General features: G+C 35.5%; 2 protein-coding genes and 1 non-coding gene across 6 annotated transcripts; 1 reads left to right on the plus strand and 2 right to left on the minus strand.

Annotated features, from left to right (window-relative positions):
- Window positions 1-5,927: 5,927 nt before the first annotated feature.
- On the minus strand, window positions 5,928-17,377 carry LOC114284252 (1,4-alpha-glucan-branching enzyme 1, chloroplastic/amyloplastic). The gene is made up of 14 exons (XM_082922339.1): window positions 17,012-17,377; window positions 16,442-16,561; window positions 15,951-16,161; window positions 15,478-15,547; window positions 15,113-15,382; window positions 13,886-14,792; window positions 13,475-13,591; window positions 9,773-9,835; window positions 9,153-9,260; window positions 8,542-8,643; window positions 8,037-8,104; window positions 7,757-7,838; window positions 6,955-7,071; window positions 5,928-6,319 (listed from the first exon to the last, which is right to left on the minus strand). The coding sequence occupies exons 1-14, from the start codon at window positions 17,087-17,089 to the stop codon at window positions 6,113-6,115; spliced, it is 2,520 nt and encodes an 839-aa protein (XP_082778465.1). The 5' UTR covers window positions 17,090-17,377; the 3' UTR covers window positions 5,928-6,112.
- Window positions 17,378-18,978: 1,601 nt separating this feature from the next.
- Window positions 18,979-19,051, plus strand: TRNAE-CUC (transfer RNA glutamic acid (anticodon CUC)). The gene has a single exon. It is a non-coding gene; the product is annotated as a tRNA-Glu (tRNA).
- An 837-nt stretch (window positions 19,052-19,888) lies between these two features.
- On the minus strand, window positions 19,889-23,898 carry LOC114284251 (G2/mitotic-specific cyclin-2-like). 4 transcript variants are annotated; one of them, XM_082922340.1, is made up of 12 exons: window positions 23,430-23,898; window positions 23,188-23,251; window positions 22,903-23,038; window positions 22,718-22,786; window positions 22,572-22,620; window positions 22,324-22,476; window positions 22,104-22,226; window positions 21,371-21,460; window positions 21,050-21,271; window positions 20,683-20,781; window positions 20,407-20,585; window positions 19,889-20,291 (listed from the first exon to the last, which is right to left on the minus strand). In XM_082922340.1, the coding sequence occupies exons 2-12, from the start codon at window positions 23,240-23,242 to the stop codon at window positions 20,147-20,149; spliced, it is 1,320 nt and encodes a 439-aa protein (XP_082778466.1). In that variant the 5' UTR covers window positions 23,243-23,251; window positions 23,430-23,898; the 3' UTR covers window positions 19,889-20,146. The 4 variants fall into 4 exon arrangements, with proteins under 4 accessions (XP_082778466.1, XP_082778467.1, XP_082778469.1 ...); XM_082922341.1 differs by having other exon boundaries at window positions 23,426-23,890; XM_082922343.1 differs by lacking the exon at window positions 22,718-22,786 and having other exon boundaries at window positions 23,426-23,715.
- Window positions 23,899-25,608: the final 1,710 nt, after the last annotated feature.

Below are 25,608 nucleotides of genomic sequence, written 5' to 3' on the forward strand. Positions count from 1 at the left end.
ACTGACTTGATCGTCGGAGTGCCCCCGGGTGGACGAACCACCGCTGGAATCTTCTCTTTCTGTTGCAGGTCAGCTAGGTGCCATCTATTCTGCCGGTGCTCTCCAACTGGTTACTAAGCGGGCAATGTGGTCAGAAAATCACTCACACAATTTGGCGCTGTCTGTGGGAACGAAAGGAGAATAGATGGCCAACGACAGACCGAAAGAGAAGGTTGGGGACGACACCCCTACTGAGAGTGGGAAACTTATTGACCTTGGCATCGAAAAAGACAACTACAACGAAGAAACTCGTGATAAGAATCATGGAGAAGATGACGTCGGCCAGGAGGGCGACGTGCCGAAGAAATCAGACCGAAGCAAGTATTATAACGAGGACGACCTCCAGCCACCGTTCACGTCACAAGATACGCTGATTCCAGTAGTCAAGAAAGATGCCCAGGCAGGGGGGCAGAAGACAACTCCTACGACTCCTCAGCACGATAGGACCAAGGAACATTCTCACCGGCTTTCAAGGGAGGTCGGACGAGGAGAATCAAGAAGGGGAAATTCACAGAGGACACATCGCACCAAGGAAGCTGACTCCAAAGAACATCGGCATGTTCAGGGAAGGGACCTCTGTTTTGACACGACCAATGGAGGAAGGTCTAAAAGGATTCGCAATGACACAAGAAGTAGTGCACCAAAGAGGCTGAAATCCGGAGATAGCCGAGCTCCTGGACGAACCAAGAAGGATCTGAGGGATTACCTCCAGAGAAAGAGACAAGATGCCGAGGTGACCTCACCTCTCAAGCTGAGATAACACTGGATATGAGAAGACAAGAAGCTCAGCCCAAGTAAGCCGATCCCGGATTCCAGATCTCGGATCCCAGATCCCAGAAGACAAGATCTCGGCCTAAGATGATTAAGTCCGAGAAGAGAAGAGTTAACCGAGATGATGTTTAACACTTGTTGAAATTTGTGGACAATTTACAAGTTGAAGTTAAACCGAAATCATTATTTAACACTTGTTGAAATTTGTGGACAATTTACAAGTTGAAGTTAAACCGAAATCATTGTTTAACACTTGTTGAAATTCTGTGTGAATTTACAAGTTAAGTTAAACCGAAATCATTATTTAATATTTGTTAAAACTTGTGGACAATTTACAAGTTGAAGTTAAACCAAAATCATTGTTTAACACTTGTTGAAATTTGTGGACAATTTACAAGTTAAGTTAAACTGAAATCATTGTTTAAACTTGTTGAAATTTGTAGCAATTTACAAGTTGGTTAAACCGATATGATGTTTACCACTTGTTGAAATTCTGTGTGAATTTACAAGTTGGTTAAACCGATATGATGTTTAACACTTGTTGAAATTCTGTGTGAATTTACAAGTTGAAGTTAAACCGATGTGATATTTAACACTTGTTGAAATTCTGTGTGAATTTACAAGTTAAAGTTAAACCGAGATGATGTTTAACACTTGTTGAAATTCTGTGTGAATTTACAAGTTGAAGTTAAACCGAGATCATATTTAACACTTGTTGAAATTCTGTGTGAATTTACAAGTTATAGTTAAACCGAGGTCGTATCGAAAGGGAGATGGTTTAACACTTGTTGAAATTTTGAGAAAAATTTACAAGCTGAAGTTAAGCCGAGGTTATGATAAAGGACGATGGTTAAAACACTTGTTGAAATTTTTTAGAAAAATTTACAAGTCAAGCTCAAGCAATATCTGCGTACTTGCCGAAGCTACTAGGTTGTCAAAACTTGAAATATGGAAAACTGAAGTCTTAATAGAAGACATTGAGAAAGTGACAAGTCCTAAGCAACACTTGTAAAAATATTTGTTATAATATTTTCAAGTGTTAGGACAAGGCCGAGATGAGCAAGATTAGAAGTTGTGACAGAGGTATTTTACCCGAAGAGATTGAACGGTCAAGGTGTACTTTGAAGACATGCAAATAATTCTAAGTGTAGAATCATACAAGAACAGAAAAAAAAAGACATTCATTCAAAGAAGAAATTAGAGAAATGCATTTAAAGAAGAAAGAAGGCACTTCGGCCTGAACATTGAAAAATAAATTATTCAGACTACAAAAATGGCACGTCGACCGGATTAAAAGCATACAAAGAAAGACAAAGTACAAGGTACAAGGTACAAGGAGTAAAAGAAGGAAACAAAACTACTCGGCATCAATGGCAAGATATAGAAGACAGTTGGGAAGACTTCTCAGTAGCCTTTTCGGCCTCGAGCTCAGCATTGATCTCCCGAAAAGTTTGATCAAAGCTCTTCTCGGCGATTGGCACCTCGGAGTTTGAAGGCAAGGATTGAAAGCAAGAATCTGAAAAAAGACACTGAAAACAAGAATGTAATTCGTAATCAAGAATGGTGATAAAGCTATCAGGAGATCAAGACAAAAAGATTGCACAGGTGTGTCAAGCCAAGAACAGTGGCAGAAATCAACAGATGTGTGAACAGTGTGCATTCAAGAAGATGATTTGGAAACAACGGGTAAAACAGCAATGGTGATTAACAATGAAGCAGAGCTTCTTGGAAAGCAACAAGAAATAAAACTAGGAGGAACAGTGGCTTACTAGAAAGAGGGAAGCCGGAATGAGAATTGCCGAAGTCTGACGACGGATGCGAAAATGACAGAATGACGTAAGCTTCACCAGAGGAGAGGAACGAAAACAGTTGCAGAGCTTGAAAGCTTGGAACAATGACGGATTTAAGCAAAAGAGTTAGAAAAAAAAAAGGCTAGAAGATTGAAAGAAAAAAGAGAAAAATCAGAGTCAAGAAGACGACAAAGTTCAAGAATAAGGCCACGTACACAGGCACTAAGTAAGTATGTGAAGAACAATAAAGTAATGACCCAGACACGATACTAGCAACAGAAAGCGGATATGGCAAGGACAGTGCCGGGCGTTCAAACAATTCAAAACTTGAAAACAGACGAAAATAGAAGACAACAGAGAGCAAGTAAACGGATTCAGAAGAGTTATGAAAGATTGAGCTTAATAAAAGAGTTTATGAACCTACCAAGAGAAATGAACGCCGATATGAATATCGCCGGAGTCAAATAGATGACTGGAAGTCGGGAACCCACCGAAGAATGTGAGTGGAGCAGTTGCAAAGCTCTTGGAGTTTACGAATTAATGGAACAAGAACCTCGGCTAGGAGGTGTGATCTCGAGCCGCTTGGAAAGCATGAAGCTTGATACTTGACAAAAGTGGACAGTAAAGTCCAGGAAACTTTGAGGTCGACGAGTTTGATCTCGGACAGAGGGGCACAGATGAACGAACAGTGTAGGTTCCATCACCTCAGAATACCGAGGTAATAGAACCTAGGGGCAGTTGTGGGGATATATTTTCTAAGTACCAACACGTGGCCAAGGTGACGCCAACGTGTCAGCCGAGGTGCCACATGTCCTGATTGTTATGCCGAGGTCATCTCGGATAGGCCGAGGTTACTTCCGAAGATATCAGAATCCGAGATAAGCAGATAAGGGGCAAGAGTCCTAGAATAAGAGAAGACTTCAGTTTGTATTAAGATAAGACTCTTAGAGAGTTTATCCTAATCTTACTAGGAGTCCAAGATTAGCAGTAATCCTGAGTCCATAGAAGTTAGGCTTCTATTGGGACTAGGATTGAGTTGGCTATAAAAGAGAGGCACCCCCATGGGTCTAAGGTATACTTTTGATACTCAAGCTTATGAGTTTAGCACTTGATTTATCTTTGAGAGATATATTGATTTGATCGTCGGAGTGCCCCCGGGTGGACGAACTACCGCCGGAATCTTCTCTTTCTATTGCAGGTCAACCAGGTGCCATCTATTCTGCCGGTGCTCTCCAGCTGGTTACTAAGCGGGCAGTGTGGTCAGAAAATCACTCACACAACTAATATTGATAGTCAAGAAATATCTCAAGAAGCAAATAGTATATCTCAAAAAGAATTACAGGCAATTCGACTTGGAGATGTAATCAGAGAAGAAAAACTTTTATCGACGAAGAATTAGCAAAGTTTGAAAAAATGCACGAAGTTGTTGTGCCAGAAATTTATAAACTTTCAAAATTCAACTTCTTTTCAGCAAGAGTGTTTGAACAATACAATGACAACACTCAAGCAAAATGGTCAGAAGAAGGAAGTATTGGCATTCCTTTTTTTGATAAGAAAAATGTTGCAAGATGTAAAAAGAAATATCCTGAGATTCAATATATTCATATTGGATTAATACAGGTAACCATAACAGCCTTATTCCACCAAGGGATAGATACTCCTATTTTGGCAATAATTTTTTATAAAATATTTTCCGACCTAATGAAAGCAATCATTAGAGGAATTTAATCTAATTTGGCTAATGTAGTAGTTTGGTTTAATGTTAGACCAAATTTCTTTATTTCCATAAATGATCATAATCTTGAAGACACAGTCAGAATATGAATTAAAACACAAAGATCAGGAATGAAATCGAATTCCCATGATTTGACTATTCGTTGGAAAACAATTCACGAATTGACTAAATTTCCTGAAACAAAAACAATATCAAACGATAATAAAATTCTTGGAATCTTTAAATCAAAGACCATTTGACACGGTAATCTAACCTCGTCTAATGAATTAGAGCGATTTAGAAGTCCCTCGACAATGGTTAATCCATGACCTTATGGGACAAGGAGAATCTTCTAAAATAAAAAAAATCGTACACAAATACAAATGCAAGCATCAGGAAAAAATTTATATATTAAAAATACAGTTTCAAAAATTAAAAGATCAACATCTGTATTTAAAAAAGATTTTCCTAACAGATCATTTTCAAAATTAAGCACTGGTGAATCGAGTAATAATTCTAATTAAGAATCTATTACTTCAAACAATGTTCACATTCCTATTTTCCCAAGAACAAGAAGACAATTTGAACATATTAAGTTTGCATATATGTATCATTTTCAAACAAAAAATTATAATATTATTTTTTCTCCTAACCAAGGAAAAAGAAGATATACATATGTATTGGGAACATTTAATTTTGTAGGTTATAAACCGTATAGTCTCAGTGTTCTCATAGACACAAGAGTTACAATCAGCTCAAGTAAATAGAATGCCATACCAAAAGAAAAATGGACATTAATGAAACATCCAATTTTGGTTACTGGAATTGATGGAAACCATACTTCCATACAATTCAAGGCTAAAAATATATAGCTATTTGGTTAAATGATAGCAAGTTCATTATACCAAAAATTCTATGTTTTCCTTATATGTATTGAGATTTCCTTCTTGAAAATAATTTTATATATAAATACCTTCCAATGTAAATACAAGAAAAAATTATTTCATTAAGCATAAATAATGTTTTAATTTATATTCCATTGTTAAAATAACATAAATATATTTGTAATAAAGAGTTTGCACTTATCATCAATATTTGCCTCAACAAGATTCGTGAGTACTAACTCAAATGACAAGTCCAGAGAAAAATAACATTTATTTGGTAAAAAATTTGAGACTTATAACATTTTCTAAAGTATAAAATTATGTGAGACATTTGATCCTTTATTTGATAAAAAATTTGAGACCTAAAATATTTTCTAAAATATAAAGTTTGAGCTAATAGGTCATCTCACATTCGAAATTTTATCCTACAACCCATCAAAGGATAATGGTTACTTTTTATCCCCCAAAAAAAAACAAACAAACAAACAAACACAATGTCTCAACAAGAAAAACATTTAAATACCTTCTCCATGCAAGTACCCTCCTTTCAATGGTGATCTGATCCTAAAATATATGCCCCTTGAACAAAACTAGCTATGAAGTAGGCAAAGAAATTTAGAAGGAAGCATTACAAGGTGCTGTCCTACATACATAAACCTACAAAATAGTTCTAGACAACCTCTAAGCAACGAAAAAAGCTCTAAGTTGAATCCATCTGCAACAATTATCTGACAGTGGGACATATTTTTATTATTATGTACAAATTATTACAAAGGCCCAGTATTTGTCATCAGGGAAATTTTACAAACAAAAGATCCTGTGATAGGTCTTTTTAACTTTAGTAACTCACACCGATACATGTACACACATGTGGACTAAATATTTTATTGAATTCATGAAGCGAAAGATCATTATCAATCATCTGATGTGCCTTCTCCAATCTTTTCCATTTCTAAATCTCCTACCTCACTTGGATTGGCATCAACATCTTCATCAGGAGCTGATTCTTCACTGAGTCTCTTGTCGCTATCTACAACATTTTTTGCCTCAACTGTCTCATTTACACTCAATGTTTCACTATCATTGCTTTCTTCCACCATTTCTTCAACTCTATAATAAACCTTTACAGGAAAATAAGGGAATGTCAGCCTTCTGCTTAATCATCATTATAAACATGGAAAATTTTACCATAACTACTTTTGAATTAATAATTCACTAGGTCAAGCTTCGAGAGAGAGAGAGACTTGACTCTGTTGGGAAGCTATACAGTCATAGTAAGCCATCTTAACCGATTAAAACAATAAGATTTCAGTGTATCTTTTAGCATCATTCAAAACAGCATTAATTTTAGTAAGTCATAGACTGAGATTAAACCAGCGAAGTCATTATCACAATTGATTAAATTTCCTGCATGTGACATGCCCAGCTGCACATACAACAAAAAAGCAGAAGCTATTTACTGTTATTTTCTGTAATTAGTCATGATTTCAATTATTTAAACCAAAAAAAATCTTAATTCTTTATTTTTTTTTTAAGGGGCATTTCATCATTTTTGTATGGTAAAAAGAGATGCATGCACTCATTTGACAGATAACAACTCTGTCAAATGAGTAATTAATCAACTCATCCATGGCATTCCTTAGCCAATAAATGGTTTCCATAGCAACAAATTGAGCCTTTCTGTTTTGATGCATTTGATCACTTATTCTGGCAAAAACATAAAGTAGAAACAGAAAAGACCCAAAGAGAAGCATACCACACAAGTGCGCGGCGGTGAGAGTACTTTTAAGGAATTGGGACGGTTGTTAAAATTTGTTTCAGGAACTCCAGGTATTCCTTCAGGGGATGTGAAATGATCTGCATCATGGCCCACCTGCCAAACAAAATTATCCACTATATCAAGAGATGCGTACATGTTTCTGACCATCAATGAGAATTGAAGTAGCTTAGAAGAAGGGTAAAAATGATTTTTTTTTTCATTAATTTAATTAGGGGTCCATGGAAATTATGGGATGTAAAGAGGTTTTCAAACCCCATAAAAATGCTCCATAACCCCGAGGCTGTGGCTCCATTTGAATTAATCGTCCAGCCAACTGGACAAGAATGGCGGCTCATGGTTGGCCCTTCAGGCAATGGAGTTTACTGTAAAATGTATACCATCTTTGTACGCATGGGCGATAGCAAGTGATCAATCGGGACAGTAAAACTTTTAGCACAACTAAAGTCCAGATACATCATTGTTAAGCATAATTAAGAGTTCCATTTGGAGATTCTGTTAAAGATGTAAGCCCAAAGATGACATCAGCCTGTTCGGATAACAACTCTGGAAAATCATCTTAAAGACTTGTGTGCAAGTCTCCCCATGAGTTTGGAGGTCCCAATTCTTAGTCATCCCACTTTGGGCCACCCCTAAAAAAGTTTCCTGGAAATTACCTAATGGATGCTGCATTTGGAGACTACATGTGCCCATGGGTCAATTGGGTGCTCCAAGAGGCAAGGACAACTAGTCCGCAAAAGTGCAAAACAATGAAAGAACAAAAACAAAAAGGGATCCTTACTCTTCCATGTCCACCAAACTCCCAAGCATCACTATCCAGTGCAACCCTATACTTTCCAGGCAGGTCACACCCAACTTTGTACCTGTATGTTTCATAGCACAGATCACATAAAGAATTTTAAAAAGCTCATAACTATAACCTTACCACCATCATCACAATCATCAAGCATAATTTAAAAATATTCTAAACTTAATTCCACAAATTCAGTTCTTCCATTCAGTCTATATGGAACCACATTCACATACAAAAAAGCAACTACCCTGAATATATTGATACATACCCATCGTATGTATTCTCTGGATGAAAGTTGAACACAAAAACTAGATCACCTCGTTCAAAAACAATAACCTGAAGGTGAAACAAACAATCAACATTTCAAACATTAGTGAAGCTGTTTGAATGATATTCTTCTTCCTTGAATAAACCACAGTCCACACCAATAAGAATCCCGAACATATGGAAAAGCAGAAGACTTTAACTAGCAGCATGGCACCCAGACCACTCTATGGCCATTATTCTTGTTCATATAGTTAAAGATATACACAAAGATATCTATAGTGTGAAGGTTCCATCAAATTAACTCCCACTCCCACACAAATGCACAAGTTCAATGAATTGCTTGGATTTGATTACAACATCCCAAATACCTACCTGTGTAAACCCTTATGGAATGAATACTTCTCGGAAGTAATCTTTCCCGACTAAATTAAAAATTAAGTTATGTATTTTCAGCATTTAAAATTCTACGTGAAAAAAAAGAGTATAAATCATGAGCATATCTGTACCTTGTCATCTTCATTTGAGCTGCTCACAATCAGTTTTGTAGATGCAAGGAACGAATATTTATCATCAAGAGAATTCATAGCTCTGTCAAAAGCATTCATAAACTGCAGAATTTCCAATCAAAAAGCATGAAAAACTTATTAGAATTCAATTACAAGAAGCAAAAAAAAAAACTAAATATGAAATAGCAAACAACATTATTGTCAGCAGGGAGGACTAGAAGTTAACAACAAGATTCTTAATGATTTCTACAGCAGTAGCGGCATCCCGCCATATAGCAACACAACACAGCCTACTGTCATAAGCTGAGCTAAGTAGGTTCTTGAGGCATTAGTAATATGGATTTTAGCTAAACCATAAATGAAAATAATTTCAAATTTTGCAAATGTTAAAAAAAATTGAGAAGTCAAGGCCACAAAAGTCCAGCTATAATCTAAGGAATCTCAACGGAGTGACCGTAATAAATTTTAGCTGACATCCTTCTGTGAGGACCTTATTTGTATGTGGAAGTGGGTAGGGTTGAGGTTGCCGAATAATGTCCGGAACCAAGTACTGTATGAAAGCAACAAACCAAAGATAACAAACAATTAAATTAGTAAAAATTAACTTTAACCTTGAATCTCAAATGATCTGTATCCACCAGGTCCCATTGACGCCTGCATTTGCCATAACTCCAATCATTGCCTTCTCTTGGGAAGTCAATCCAATCAGGATGGCCAAACTATAATCAGCATTCAGGACAGAGAATATTAATATAAACACATTTTTAAAAGTACATGTATAAAGTGAAATAACTGTATTTGTTTGTCAGCCTCATTCTACAAATGGGTTCCCCAAAACAGATTTATACTGAGCAGACTCAGCAGAGGGAGTAAACTCACCCTTGGAGAAGAGTGTCCGGGCTTCTTTTCACTTTTTAATATGATTTCTTTAAGCCTATTTAAAAAAGAAGGATCCAAAAAAGTGGCTTTCCAACCTGTGCTTGTTTTATCTATTTTGCTCATTTATTCGCATGTTTTGAACTTTGAGCAATGTTTCACAAGAGCATCCTTACAAATCTTATTTGAGCAGAAATTCATCTTTCTTTTAAAAATGAATTTTCTCAAAGGAATCCAAATTAAAATCTTAATGTGATACTACAACTTTATTATTTCACATATATCTGAGCCTTGATATGCATTAAATCCGTGAATTTAGCAGGTTAGGGTGGGGGGCTGGGGACCTACTACTTACCTCATTTCCCATGAAGTTAAGGTAGCCCTCTCCTCCTAATGCCATTGTTATAAAATGAATCATCTGCGCACACACAAAAAAAGTTGCAACAAGAAGAAATATGTCACGCCGCAAAATTTGGATAATAAAATATTAAATTAGGACTAAATACCAATCAATATTCCATCATCCAAATCCTAAGGGTGAAACAAAATCTAAATGTTTTCGTCATAATTTGGTTTAAGTAAATTTCAATGCTAAAAAAAAATTACAAGGGATAAATAAATAAATAAACAAAACGTCAATCAAACCATCCATCATAAATTCATTACTATCCAATTCCTCCAACATTAAAGTAGCAACAAATAGTCAAAACAATTTAAATAATGTAAGATTAGAAAATAACCTACAATGCCAAATTATCAAAATATTAAGGTAAAAAAAAATACATAAATAAATAAATTAATATCAACCCTAAACTCAAGAAAATAAAAGAAGTCCAAAAAACATGTCCTACAACCATAGTTATTTCTCGTTACCATCGTAGTCCTAACTAATCCTGCAAAGGAAGGTCGGTTGCGTTCAAACAGAACGCACTCGACATGCAAATAGACAAAATGGGTCAGTATATAAGTATACTGCTATGAGTACAAGATTTGACACCTAAAGGTACATTTAATTCTTGTTACGGCACAAGACAAGTAGTTCCACCCGCATCGAGACGAATAGGCAGTTTCTTGAGATATGGTGACATTTAGTTTCTTGCTTGTACACAAGTAAATATAAATTGAGTATAAAAAAAAAATATGGTGGGTTAGTCCTGCATAAAAAGTTAGTAAGACACACCATTCTACAAAAAAATAAAGTTAGTATAATTTAATCATAAGTAAATTATTGAAGAAGTATAAAAATGCACAGTTTCATACTTAAATCATTCGAACTGACCAAAACTCAAAGAACCAAAGTTGTACAGAATCCAATTTCCTAAAAGGCAACGCGGAAGAATTTAGTAGAAACTGAACAGGTTGAGAGAAAAACTTGATAGAAGAACCTAGACGGAAATCAAACAAAAAACCTGAAGCTGAAAACGAAAAGAAATTGTCCTAAAATGATTTTTCTCGAAAAAGTCCAAAACACAAAAAGTGTTCAGAATAATGTTTTACTTCAGTTTATGCGAAATCAATGAAAATGAGCTCGTTTTGTAGGTTAAAACAGTATCTAAAGTCTGCATTGCTAAAATAAATAAAAACTATCAAATTGATCTTTTTAGTAAACAATTAAAATACAAAAGTTGTCTAGGATTACGTTTACATGCTTCTATCTAAATTTCATAATTTATCAAGGTCGTTTACTATTTTTCGAGATGTATAAATCAAAACAATCCAAACTATACCAATAAGTTCGTATTTAATTCTTTGTACCTTAATTCCACCACTTCGACCCTTCACTTCCAGCCTACACATATATCCCATGTGTCTCCCGCTAGGAAGCACGGATACGGATACGGGATACGGATACGATACGATACGGATACGGCGATACGACAAAATTTGAAAAACTAAGATACGGGTACGGCGGGGATACGTTCGTAAAAAATATTATTTTAACAATTTTTAGTTATGCAGTATGCATAAAAATAAAACTTAAAGCAAAAGACAACTTGATAAAGAAGAAAGATTCCTATAAAACTAAGAGTCTTCAAGGTCAATAGCTTCAACTTGTTCCCCTTCATCATTGAATATCACAAGACCTTAGCTAAAGCCAAAAAATCATTCTTAAATAAAAATTTCAGCAAATATACTTTTTTAAGTCATCAATGATAGCCTAGGAAGCACGGATACGAATATGGTGATATGGGGATGTGGCTATGGCGATATGTCAAAATTTGAAAAAGTACGATACGGGTACAGCGGGGATACATTCATAATTTTTTTTTAAAATATAATTTTAATAATGTAATATGCATGAAAATAAAACTTAAAGTAAATTAATAAATAAGGAGAGGGATTCCTATTAACCTAAAAGTGCTCAAACATTCATAAAACATCCAAAACTAAAAGCAAAAGCAAAAGCAAATGCAAATGCAAATTAAACATCATCCTTACATGCCAACACTAAAAAAAGAATGAGAGCAGAGAGAAGAAACGTGAGAGAGTGAAAAAGCGAGAGAGAAGTGAGAGAGACAACAAGGATACATCAATTTGACAAATTTTATTACTTTAACTCTCACTATATTCCTCTTATCAAAGAACTAAACAAAATATTATAAGTAATATATAACTTCGAGTATCCGATACTTCAAAATTAAGTATCCGATACTTCAAAATTAATTAAGAAGTATCTGATACTTTTAAGAAGTATCTGATACGTATCCGCGAGTATCCGAGGCGTATCGGTATCCGATAAGTATCCGATACGGATACGTCACCCTTTTTGAAGTATCCGTGCTTCATAGGTCTCCCGTATACCTAACACCGCTCCGAAGTCAAACTTACACAGGGATATCGTCCCGAGTTTGACCCACACTCCCCGATGGTTAGCATATACGTACGAGCGTAAATTAAAGCACTCGTCTACTCCTAATAACGAGGCAACAATATATATATATATACACAACCCCTTATCTACTCGTGAGAACAAACATAACAATGCCGAGCCTAAGGTATTCAAATAAAACTCATAATCCTCACCTTTTTTTTTTTTACACTATTTCTCCTTAACACTTAAATAAAACAACAATTCACGGAGTCATGATGGAGTATACGGAATTTATCAATGGGTTCCTAATTTATTTTAATTTTATTCATATATCCATGAGTGTGATTACATCCATAAAATAAACATATATATATATATAAATTCTAAACCATACATACACAACTAATCAATCCATCATCTACATGCAAGTACAATATCAACCCAATATCAAATAAATAAATAATAACAACAAAATAAACATAAATCAAGGAAAGTGGGTTTTGCATTCACAATTATTTTTTTGAAGATCAAAGAAATACTTGGAGAATTAATAAAGCCACTAAAATAAAACCCTCACCCTTTTTTTTTTTTCCTCTACCTCTCCTCTCTCTCCCCGCCGTCTCTCTTTCTCGGAAATTCTTCCGCACACAGAGCACTCCCTTTTTTTTTTCTTTTTTTTTTTCACCCCCTAGTGACAACAACACTCTTAAGATTATAACCTAATTTACTATTATATTATATTTTATTATATAAATACAACATATATAAATATGCTATATACGATCAATATATATATATATAAATATTTGGATTAATTATATATGATTAAATATCACATTAAATTCTCATGTATTCGCGCCATTAATAAAGCAAAAAAATAAAGTAATAATAATAAATAATGACTTAACAAAAATTAAGGTTGCTACAAAATATGATAAGAAAAACATGAAGGCTTTGATGACGCCAATTCATATTAGGGAAAGGAGAGTGAGGGGAACAGGGGGCAGCCCTTGTGAGTCCCTTATTATGTAATGTATTAGAAATTATAAAAAACTCGTTGTTTCTGGATTGAATGTCTAAACCAGTACCAGACATATTGCTAAAAGAATCATAATTTTACTAATGCGTCCCTTAGCCAGGTTGGACTTGAGATGTGTAACCTCAGTTGTGTAGAGACCGTCAGCCAAATTGAGGACACAACCCTAAGAAAAAAAGGTCAATAAAAATGTGTAGAACAGAACAGACCTTATGAAGTGCAATCCCTCGTTCAATAGTGGGAGAGGCATCCACCAAACAAGACATGCCAGAATACATTTCTACATCCATCAGAAGAAATGCAATAGTTTTGTCACCCACAATGGCCTACACAACAGTGCAAACAAAAAAATCCAGAAACATATGAGAAAAAGAAGTTTCAATTGATCATAGTCCTGAGATGAATGGAAGTAATGATTAGATGATGTCAAGATTTAGCAAACAAAATAAGATCCACCAAACTTTTGTGTTCCATTTTCTGTGGCAAGGGAGTTGAGACATCAAGTTTGAAATATTTCCAAAAGGACCAAGAGCTGGGAACCAGTCCAAGGATTTTCAAGATGAACATTCATCAAAAACTAATCCAAAAAAAAAAATCATCAAAAACAGAAAATCCCATACCTGGTCATGACTCTCAGCATAAGCTATACACTTCTCGCTGTATCTCCTATTCGTTAAACTCCATGATATTTCCTGCATTGACCACTCATCATCTGTCTTGTTCTTTACGTAATCAATCCACTTGTCAGGAATAGCCATTGCCAGGCGGTAATCAAAGCCAATTCCCCCCTCAGAGACTGGCCGACCAAGTCCAGGCATACCAGAAACATCTTCTGCTATTACAGTTGCATCTGGCAAGACATTACGAATCAAGCAATTGGCCATCATCAAATAAACAACGGCATCAACATCTGTTTCCTCACTAAAATACTCATTATAATTGCCCGTGAATGCCATGTCGATTCCATGGTGATGATACAACATGGATGTTACTCCATCAAATCGAAAGCCATCAAACTTGTACTCCTCTAGCCACCACCTCAGGTTAGATAGAAGAAAACGGAGAACTTCCCAATTAGCATAGTTAAACAGTCTGCTATCCCATAAGTTATGGTAGCCCCGTTCTCCAGTGTGGAAGTAAGAATCTTGTGAGCTCTGGCCAACATCAAAGCCATTAAGGCCATCCGTACTATTATTACCTGCATGGCTGTGAACAGCATCCATCAAAACCTGTAAACCTAAGCTATGGGCTTTATCAATCAAATACTTGAGGTCCTCAGGGGTTCCAGATCTATTGCTGACAGCAAAGAAGTTTGTAACATGATACCCAAATGACCCATAGTAGGAATGCTCCATTATGGCCATCAACTGGACTGTGTTATAGTTATTTGCTCGAATACGAGGCAAGACATCATCGGCAAACTCTCTGTATGAATTAATACGGGGTTCTGAGCTGCTCATCCCAACATGAGCTTCATATATCCGTGGGGCCTCGGGCTTTGGAGGACGAGGAAATTTAAATTGGTACCTGCATGGTTGATGAAAGTATGGGTTAAAAATCAACCAGAAATTTTTATTTGTACTTCAATCCACGATAATACATAATATTAGCTTCATCATTATGATGAAATTTAAACAAGTGAATGATTGAAACATCGATGATGTAAACTTTATTTTACAACTAAATTATCAAGCAATGCTAACAGCCCAGGAAAGACTGCCTCATAATTATGGGTCCCATTGTTTGTCAAGTAATGTTAAGAGCCCAAAAACTCTGCCTCATAATTATGGCCCCTTCATTTTGGCTCTTCCAATGGTCTTTTTGTTCTTGAAGGAAGATATTAGCACCTTTCTGAGGACGGTGGATCCCAGTAAACACCATCATATGGTGCAGCAAATTTTGCAGGGTCCACAGTAGCATACTTTATCCACGCTGGGATTCGATCAACCCAAACTCCATCACCGTGCTTGAATCGAAACTTGACTCTAGAATTGTGAGGAATAGCTGGATTCCCACCAGAATCAGGAATCTTGATACTCCAAACTCCAAATTCATTCTTTTCCATCACGTGGTTCGAACCATTCCATTCATTGAAATCCCCAATAACTTGTGCTTCCCTACATCATTGTAAGGTCAACTTCAAAGTCAGCACCCACAGAAAATACCAAAAGTACAGATATCACGTTCTATTTATGTAAGCTGAAGATCTTACTGAGCAGCAGGGGCCCACTCACGATACACTATGCCACCTTCTTCTCTATTAAAACCAAATTTCAAATAACCTGCAACATAGATCCAATGATAGTCAGGAGCTCTATACTGAAGAAGCAGTTAGTAACCAAATCAAAGGTTTATTTAAGTCATTGAACAAAAATTTGAAATCCAACTAGTACATTGAAGGAGAAATACACTTTCATAAGAAATGATGATCAAATCTTCCTTTCCTTCAATGGAATTCATTGGATTGTAAGAATTAAAACCATATGCTTCAGCTGATTGCAAGGAAAATTCATAGCATCCAGCTGATGAAGTAGATGATAAAGTATCAATGAGACATGCTTAATCTCCTGTTTGTTGCAGTCTCCAGCAATTACAGATGTACAACAAGTGGATCCCACCATTTCACAAGCTGGAAATAAAAAGGAAAAGTGGAAATTATTTGCATTGCTGATATAGAAACATCACCTAGTGCAAATTCCTCAAGGCTTCCTTCATATTTCTCGATGAACTTTTTCTGATCCACGTATCTTTTCACTCTGTATCTGAAGTGATCTATAAATGGTTCCAAACCAGGATCTGTGCCCAGGAGACCAATATTTTCAGTATCATCTTCAGAGGTTGTCATTGTTGAGTTGTCATCAGTCAAGATAGCCGAGGTTGTGGAACTGAGGCCCGCCTAGTTTAGCAAACCTATCAGATAAGTACTGACTTACAAAAGCATATTGCAAAGACTAATTAGGTTGATGCTTCCTAAATAGTCATCAAACAAGAATTTATTCTTCAATTGAATCAAGATGCTAAAAGTTGGATTCTGGTTTTCGTAAAAAAAATTGTGTGTTTCATTTCTAATGTAAAGACAGCCAAACTAGAGATGAATACTAATATAATGGTCCGATTATGAGAAAGAAATTAGCAGTCCCTGCAATCTGTCAGAAATGTCAAAAACTCAAACATACCCTCCAATATGTTGAGATTTTTGAGGAAGAAAGTAATTTGCGATGCCCAAGCAAAATTCGAGACCCACTGAAAGCTCCAATTGTCTTCTGCGTGGAAAGGTACTGTTTATGGTTTGAGGCCTGTGCGAAAAATTAGTCAAGATTATACAGATCACTACATCACTCAAATTGAATCAAATCTGGAAGGTAAAATACAATAAAATTAAAAAAGGGTGCTATACATAACCATGAAATAGCATCTTGTAGAATAATATATGTGGCAAACTTGAAAACAACACTCCTGAATTACTTTATTGTAAAAGGCTTGTAAAAATTGGTCTTCGCTAGGTTTATGTTGAAGTTCTACAATGTTTTGTGCTTCACATCAAATTTTCTGCAAACCTGAAGCTTTTTTTTTTTGGCAACGAGTACATTGATAAATATGGTGAAAGATAACAGTCAACCCTTCCCAAACAACCCCTTAATCATTAGCTGATTATCAAAAACAGTTAATTCTACAAACTAGAACTACAGAATCAACTCGATCCAACAAAACAAAAACTGAAAGAATAAAATCAAATTAGGAATCACCGTCGCAGAATCTTTGCTGGTGAAGGGTGTTAAACACCCAATAACAGGTGTCCAAAGAAGACCCAACGATCCGTACATTTTCTCCAAATCAGCCTCTCTCTCTCTCTCTCACACACACACACTCTCTCTCCCTCTCTCTCTAATAATCTCAATCCCTGCAAAATACCACTCTGAAAATATATACATCTGAAAACAAAGTTATGGCCGTCGGATGCATCTGCTGGATAGAGACGTTATAACTACGATCACGATCGTGACATGAATCAGGGAAAAGTGAGCCGTGAATTATTGGGTTCCACAGTCTCCCTCCAACATAGCAAGCAAAGCATATGCCCCTCCACCACCAACACGTCACCTCAAATTTAGCCGTGAAAAAAAATAACAAAAATGCTTTAGAGCTCTAATATAGAAGCTCTAATAGCTCTAATGGGAATGTGAGACCCACTCTGATATGATGTTTGTGCCTTGCCTTGTTTTTTTTTTTTTTACTTGGACACATCACTAGAGCTCAAATTAGAGCTCTAGATTTAGAGCTCTCTAGCATTTCCCAAAAAATAATAATAATAAAATTCGTTATAATAAAAAATAAAAATCCGGTTAATTTCCTACTGATTCAAAGTATTCACAAGGGACGGTCATGATCAAGTGTCGCACGAGCATGTATCTCTACAAAAATTATTTAATAATTTCAAAATATTACGTACTGCAAGTTAATTATCAATTATTTAATCTTATGTTATTTCCTTCCATTCTTTATCAATCAAAACTTTATAAAATATCACATGTGCATATTTCAAGACCACCGCTAGAATTGCCCTTCGTTGTATTGTATGCTAAGGAAGGGAGAAGGGATGGTTGGGATTTTAATTTATTCCATAGATCCGATAGACTATAATATTGAATCGGAAATGAGCCGTAGCTCGAATCCAATGGCTCGAATTGGCTCGAAAGAGAGAGAGAACAGAGGAGGAAGAAGCAGAGGAGAAAGAGAGAGAGAAGAGAGGAAGAAGAGAGGAGGAAGAACAAAGGAGAAAGAAGGAAAGAAGATCGTCGTTGCTCGCCTCGCCACCACCACCGTCACTGCCGTCGCCTCGCTGCCAGCGATCGTCGCAGCACCAGCGATCGCCGGCTCTACCTCGCCTCCGCCCCCCGGCCCCCGCTTCCAGCCCCAAATGTTGGGGCCCCTCCAGTCTCTCCTCCTCCTCCCCTCCTCCTCCTCCCTCCCCTACTTCTGGTTCTGCTTCACCTTCATCTCAAAAACGAGGTCGTTTTTGAATTCGAGCCATTTCGAGCCGCTCGGTTTCGAGCTACCTATCACTGCCGAATATTGAATATGCCCGATCAATAGAAACAATAAGTGGAGAAATTTGAAAATTGTTAAAAAATTTAAGGAAAGTTACATGTAAATTCTTATAGGTCAACTTGCTATTCAATAAATTTTATGATAATTAATAGAATTTTTTATCCACCATTAGTAAAAAAAAATAGTTAATTTTTAGCGGCAGTAAAAAATTTTATCATAAAAAATGTCATTAATTATAAGTTTTAACAATAGTTTTCATCGACAGTTTTAAAAAAATATCATTAATTATAAATTTTGGCGACAATTTATTAAAACAGACAAAAAAATACTAATTGTTAATTTTTAGCGACATATATAAAAAAATTGTTACAAAAAAATTATTTTTAACAACAATTTTACTAGAATTTATTTTCAATAGGAATTATTGGGAATTAAGTCCAAGACTTAATTATAAGTTTACCTAAAACAGACAAAAGATTACTAATTGTTAATTTTTAGCAACATATGTAGAAAATCGTTACAAAAAATTATTTTTAATAATGATTTTATTAGGACTTAATGGAAATTTTGGTAGTTTATCTAAAAATTTATTGATTTAACCCAAGTACCGGACCTACTGAAAAGATAATAGTATTAATTTACATTGAAGATCAATACTGCAAAATCCGTTGTAGTCTAGTTGGTTAGGATACTCGGCTCTCACCCGAGAGACCCGGGTTCAAGTCCCGGCAACGGAAGTTGTTCCGTTTTTCCTAAATCTGTTTACTATTTTCTGTGTTTCTTTTTTACCAGGTTAAGGTCTTGAGTTAGTGCCACTGGTCAAGGACTAATGAAATTGTTGATGTGTGTTTTGGGTCTTGAATTGTGTCTTTTTCTGATGTGTGTTTTGGGTCTTGAATTGTGTCTTTTTCTGATCATTCGAAACTAATGACTTTTTGTGTTTTGAACAGTAGTGCCATCATTGGTGTGCAATTTAATGTCTTTTTTGTGATCATTTCGAACTGGTATATATCTTCGTGTCTTCTTAATGGCAGGCAATGCTAAGGTGTTTTGATAATGCTAAGGTGCCATCATTGGTGTCCAAATTGTTAATATCCATTTTTGATCATTTGAAACTGTCAATATATATATTTTTGTGTCTTTTCGTAATCATTTGAAACTATTAATATATATTTTGATATAATATATATTTTTGAGCAATGCTATATCGTTCGAATTTTTGTTTGTCCGAATCGAATTTTGGTTTATCAGTCGTCCGGCAGTCATCCAGCAACAAGATGATTTAAACTGCAAATGAACTGAGCTGAGCCTTTGCTGGATTTGAGATCGGCTCGCTCACTTATTGAGTTCGTTTATTAAGTTCGAGCTCAGCAAGGAATTGGGCTCGAGTCTGGCTCGGCTTGTTAAATATTAATGAAACTCGATCTCGACAAACGTGACAACCACGGTAGACAAATGTTGCAGATCCAGCAAGTCAATCGGCATGCACAAATTCGAACAATTGAGACAAACTCAAATTAGACCTCCCAATCATTTTTGTGTCTTCTTAAAGGCATTGGCAAGGCCAGAAAATATATCCAATAAATGAGTCATTAATTTATCTCATTCACATTCACAGGAACTACTGGTTCAAATATTCATTATTTGTTCAAAAAAACAAACATTAAAGTGAACGAACATCAAATAAAAATTAAAACTTTCAAACAACATTAATTTGCGCCCAGGGGCAACTTATGTTGCTCAAATTTGCACCCCCCACCTGGTTACTACTTGATTCCCTTGAAGTTAGTTACCGTTTATTGGGTTATCAATTTCAGCTATTACATCCTCTGCTAAAATCCATCCTCTAACAGAAAGTAAGCAGGTTCTGATTTCGCAGCATAACCATATTTAGACGTGCTATACTTTCGATGCACACCAGTGAGCTTCCCGGTGCCTGCTTTCTGATGGAAAGTAACCATCAGTCTCGAACATTCCCTATAAAAAACCAGGAACACATATCAGTCAATACTCAATACAACAACACACAGAGAATGTTGCATAAATAGTCATGAATTTTGACGATAAACGAAGACAGAGAGCGTGCACTTACAGGAGCTGATTTTCAGAGTACTTGGTATGCCTCTCGCTTGTCTTAGTCCACAGCTTCGATCCATTGAGAGCACACTGAGCGGTGAAGACTGCTGCAGCAGCTAATAAAGAAGGCGGGAACTTGACCATTTCATACTCAACCAAGGACAACTCGATTATAAAGAAAGACAGAAGCTCCAACTGGTTTTTCAGGTCATTTAGAAAATCATCTATCAGAATGTATAATTTTTGAACCGCAAAAAAAAAAAAATCTGAATTGCCACTACAAAGTACAAACCTTTTTGTCAGATTGAGCAGCTTTGAGGAACCTCCTCATAAACACATATGGAGTGGGAACTGATAGATTAAACTGCAATGTGTTGACCATTAATTTCTCCTGCAATCGATAGAAAATGCTGTTAGGTCCCCACTAGAGAAGAAAAAATACAAACAAGAAAACAAGGAATGCAAATGGAGAGGAAACCCTAGTGATAACCACGTTAAATTATCACTAGTACCAAAAGCTTTAGTAGTTAGGAAATGTGTCCAACAATATATATATATCAAACTGCCCAACAAACATTGTGTAAATCTATCTATCTAATATACAAAAATGTGAAAATAGTAAAACACATTTTTGGACAATGCATTAGGTAGAAATTTACCATCTGAAGCATTTCTTTTCTGCTGTAAGCCTTGTCAGAAATCAGAATGAGATCCTCCATAACAGGAACCGAGACTTCTTCGTATTTGCAAGCAAGAAGCATTGCCGTCACCCCAACAAGCTGTAGTTTCTTCCTCACCACCGGTTGGACTGCTAAGAATCTATCAATAAGATTCACAGTCAGATATAAGGTCTCATCCATCAGTTCGAACTTGTAGTGCACCTGTTCATCCATTGATCAAACGGTTATGGTTATCAAGGCTGTTTATAGTTATATCCTGGAAATTAATTAAGCCACTAACTAATACAGCATTTCATATACCTCAATGAGCCAGTCAATCAGAATACCTCTCATCCTTTCATTAATGTCAAATTGCTGTCCAATATAGTTTGGCAAGACACAGCTAGAACTCTACATTTAGAAACCAAAAAATATTGCTTAGTTTTATAGACAAACAAGCCCCATGAAAATGTGGGTGGGATTAAAAAATATATATATACAGTTACACTTCACAAATCTGTGTCTCAATGATAAAACTGTTTTAGCCGAGTGGTTACTGATATAAAGTGATCCTCTAATGCTGTGTTTGGTTGGAGTTTTTGAGGTGGGATTTGGAAAATGAATGAGAAATGTAATCCTATTTATGTTTGGTTATAATAAAAAATATATGGGAAAAGAAAGGGGGTGAGAAATAAATAAAGAAATAGGATACCTTTTAAGACATCAATTGTATTTTATAACCAACACAACCAAACATAGTTGGGATTTGGAATTCTATTAATTCTTTCTTCTTTTCCTTTCATTTCCATTTCCCTTTCCATTTCCCTTCCCAAATCCCCCAACCAAACATAGCGTAAAAGAATGACAATTGAAACCACAACTTTGGTGAGAAACCAAATTAGCTGAGTTCAAAGTAAGATCTAGTGCACCAAGATAACAAATCCATCAAGTTCAGTGATAAATACATGTATCAGTCCAAAGTAATGAGAAAATTATGTTTTAACAGTTTGGAAGGAAACATTCAAGCAGGTATAATGGAAACTATATATACTACCTCAACTTTCTTGTAGTAGGCATATATGTCATCAATATACTCAACAACAGCAAGTGGATTCCTCTTATCACTGGTGTCTATGTCATCAACTGGGTCATCAGTTGTATCTTCCATTTCAACCTCCTACCAAAAAATAAAATTAAATTAAAAAGAAAAATTTATAGTATTGTCCCCGCTAGAGAAATTAACTCAATCTTTATAGTAAAAAGAATATAATTACCATCCGATCTATTTCCTCTAGCATTGCCTCAGTGTGCTGCACAAACATTGGGACAGGGGAGTCACCGGCAGCCTTGTAGTCATCCACATCTATGATGCTACAATCTCCTGATTCAGTCGGAACGGGAAGTGATTGGACCACTTTTTTCGTTTCCTATGGATAAGTACCATCACCATGATTAAAACCAACCCAAACGTATATGTACTCTAATAAAATAAATTAATTTTCTCTGTTCACACAGAAAGTACCTCTGGTAATGGCTGCTTCTGTTTACCAGCCATTTGTGCAGCAAACTTCCTGTAGTAACCGAAAGAATCAAACACACAAAGCTCAATGAGGGCATACAATTTTTGAGTGCGTCATCAGAACCAACAGAAGAGGGTCAGTTACCGACCTAGTAATTGGTCTATGTGCCGGAATAGGCGGGATAGGCGGGTGGTTCTTATTAGATAGTCCATTGTTTCTGAATATTAAAGATTTGAATGAAGGAGATCAAAATGGGTACTCAGAAAGAAGACTCTTGGTGGACTATCAAAGAAAATGTTCGAAACCATCAAAGAAAAGGGTTTAAGAAATTACTCAGACAAGGCTGGCCTCTTGTTCACTGCACAAGGGTAAGGATGAGCTCCAACTATGTTGCGATTAATCGTACTCAACGCTCTCCGGTTGTGCCCCATTCCTGCTGCCAACTTTCCAGCTCCCGGATGTAATCCCCCTATAATAGATCAGAAAAAATTCCCAATGTTGTTAAAATTAGGGTTTAAACCCTTAAATCAACGGGTATTACTATAAACCAAATGAGTCATCTCAATACCGATCCAAGAGGGGGAAACAAACTCATAAACGGTTCAAATTTCAAATTACCTTGAATATTTGTGGGCCTGATTACACCTGGAAGATTCTCATCTGATCCAACCATTTTGAATGCCTACAAAGAACGCAACAGAGAATGTAAAAATCCGGTCACAGGCACAAGAAATCACTCAATAACTCAACGGCCAAAATGCACAATTGACAAAACATCGGAAATCAAAAGGAAGCTCAATCAAGAAGAATAGGGATCGACAAAGAAAACCCAGATCATAAAATTGAAGAACTCAACCTACAAATCAAGAATCTCTCGAGAAGTCCGTATTCGATTTCAATCAAACAAGCAAAGACAGACAATCCAGTGGGCGTTCGCGAAGAAGAGAGAGACTAATCAGAATACTCCATCAAATCGGACAATGGAGTGTTTGATCTTGAACTCTCTCTCTCTCTCTCTCTCTCTCTCTCTCTCAAACCCTCTTTCTCTACTGGTTCTTCGCTAGGTCTTGTGCCATAGCAAAAGAAGAAGAAGGAGAATCCAAAAAACAAAATCAGTAACTGGATGTGCGAGATTAAGTCGCAAACAGCGGATATATGTCCGCACATGCCCCTTTGATATTTTTAAAACTAACGGCTAGTAAGTTATAGCCGTCCGATCGTCAAGATGAAAAGTCGCGATTGTTCTGCCTCAACGGTTACCTCTCACCCCATGTGCTTTCAAATTTGTTTCTTTTTTATTTTTTCACATTAACTCTCCAACCCCGCAATGCAATGGTGTTGTTGTATTAAAAAGCATGGGTCTCTTAGTTTTTTAATAATTCTTTATTACTAATTATTAATACAGCAACGCTAGGTATTACAAAAAAAATTTCATAAAAATAATTATAAAAATTTTGTGACCCTTAGATTACACTTAAAATAAAACACTGCACTAATCAAGGTAATTCAAGAATCATAAATTTTTCATGATCACTTTCATGAAAAAAATTTCATGATTCCTAACTTTTCCCTTATAACTTGTGGATAACGTAAGAATGTTATAGGCAAGGTCAGGTTGCAAAAAAAAAAATTTAAGTTTTTTAAAAATTGAATTTTTTTGATTTTCATTTTTTTTTTAGTAAATATTTTTAAAATTTTAAGCATTTTTTTTTAAACTTTTTTAGATGCATCTTATTTAGATGCATCTAAAAAGTAAAATATTTGTGAAAAAATATTTAAAAAAATTAATAAATACACAAAAATACAAAAGATATACTGAATTTTTGTATTTTTTTTTGGGCAAATTATATATACCTTCATCGAGGTTTAGTTAAATTACAGATATCCCCCTGAGGTTTTAGAAATTACAGATACCCCCTGAGGTTTATATTTTCATAACAAATTGCCCCTTGAGATTTATATTTTCATAACAATTTGCCTCATAATTTGCCCCTGGGGGTATCTATAATTTCTCAAACCTCAGGGGGTATCTGTAATTTTACTAAATCTCGAGGGGTATATGTAATTTGCCCCTTTTTTTATATGGTTAGTATTTAGTGAATTTTTTAAAATTTTTTTACAAAAAATATACTTTTAAGTATATTTATGTTAAGTGTGTCTAAAAGTTAAAAAAAATGTTTAAAATATTTAAAAAATTTAGTAAAAATAAAAAAAAAATATGAAAAACAAAAAAAGAAAATTTTCTAAAAAATATTTTAAAAAAATCCAAATCAAGTTTTGTCAAAAAAATATTATATGAATTAATAGATTTTATAAATTATTCTTATGCAATAAAAAAATTAAAATTTAAGGCATGATCAGCTTCGATAATATGACAACAGCCATGTGTCACGAGTAAGAAAAATTAATATTTGTGAATAAGATGACGACAATGTGATGCACAATACCAACAAGCACGTAGCTTAGTTAATAAGGGGCTATGCTAGCTTAATTAAGATCTTGGGTTTGAGACTTGGGAACGTAACTGTGTTAAAAACTTGTTGGGAGAGCTTTGCCGCCCTTGTGGTCCTACCCGACTCGAACCGGATTAGTCGGGGTCCTGTGGTCGAACCGGATTAGTCGGGGTCCTGTAGACTTCCGGATACCGGTGGTTTAGACCTAAAAAAGACAATGTGATGTACAATGTCTTTAAGAATTTTTGAAGTGTAATTTTGTCACGTTGCAAGAAAATCATTTTTATCAAAAAAAAATATACAAATTGATAATTTTATGAACTTTTCTTATGTAATTAATCAAAATTTTTTTTTTTTAATTTGAAACTGGTAACTTCAATAATGTGACAAGTGCCATGAGTAAGAAAAATTTGTAATATTTAAAATATATATAGCATTACAAATGCAATATTATTATATTATGTTAATCATATTACTTGTCAATACAACTAGACTTTGTGCACAAAATCTCTCCTAGGAGAGTGAAGCCCACACATATTGTACCCTTTTGTGAGATATCCTATGCACATAATTTCCCTGCAAGTAG

Source organism: Camellia sinensis, chromosome 3, assembly GCF_055761805.1.
Source record: "Camellia sinensis isolate YWXY chromosome 3, ASM5576180v1, whole genome shotgun sequence".
In the NCBI taxonomy this organism is placed as follows: Eukaryota; Viridiplantae; Streptophyta; class Magnoliopsida; order Ericales; family Theaceae; genus Camellia; species Camellia sinensis.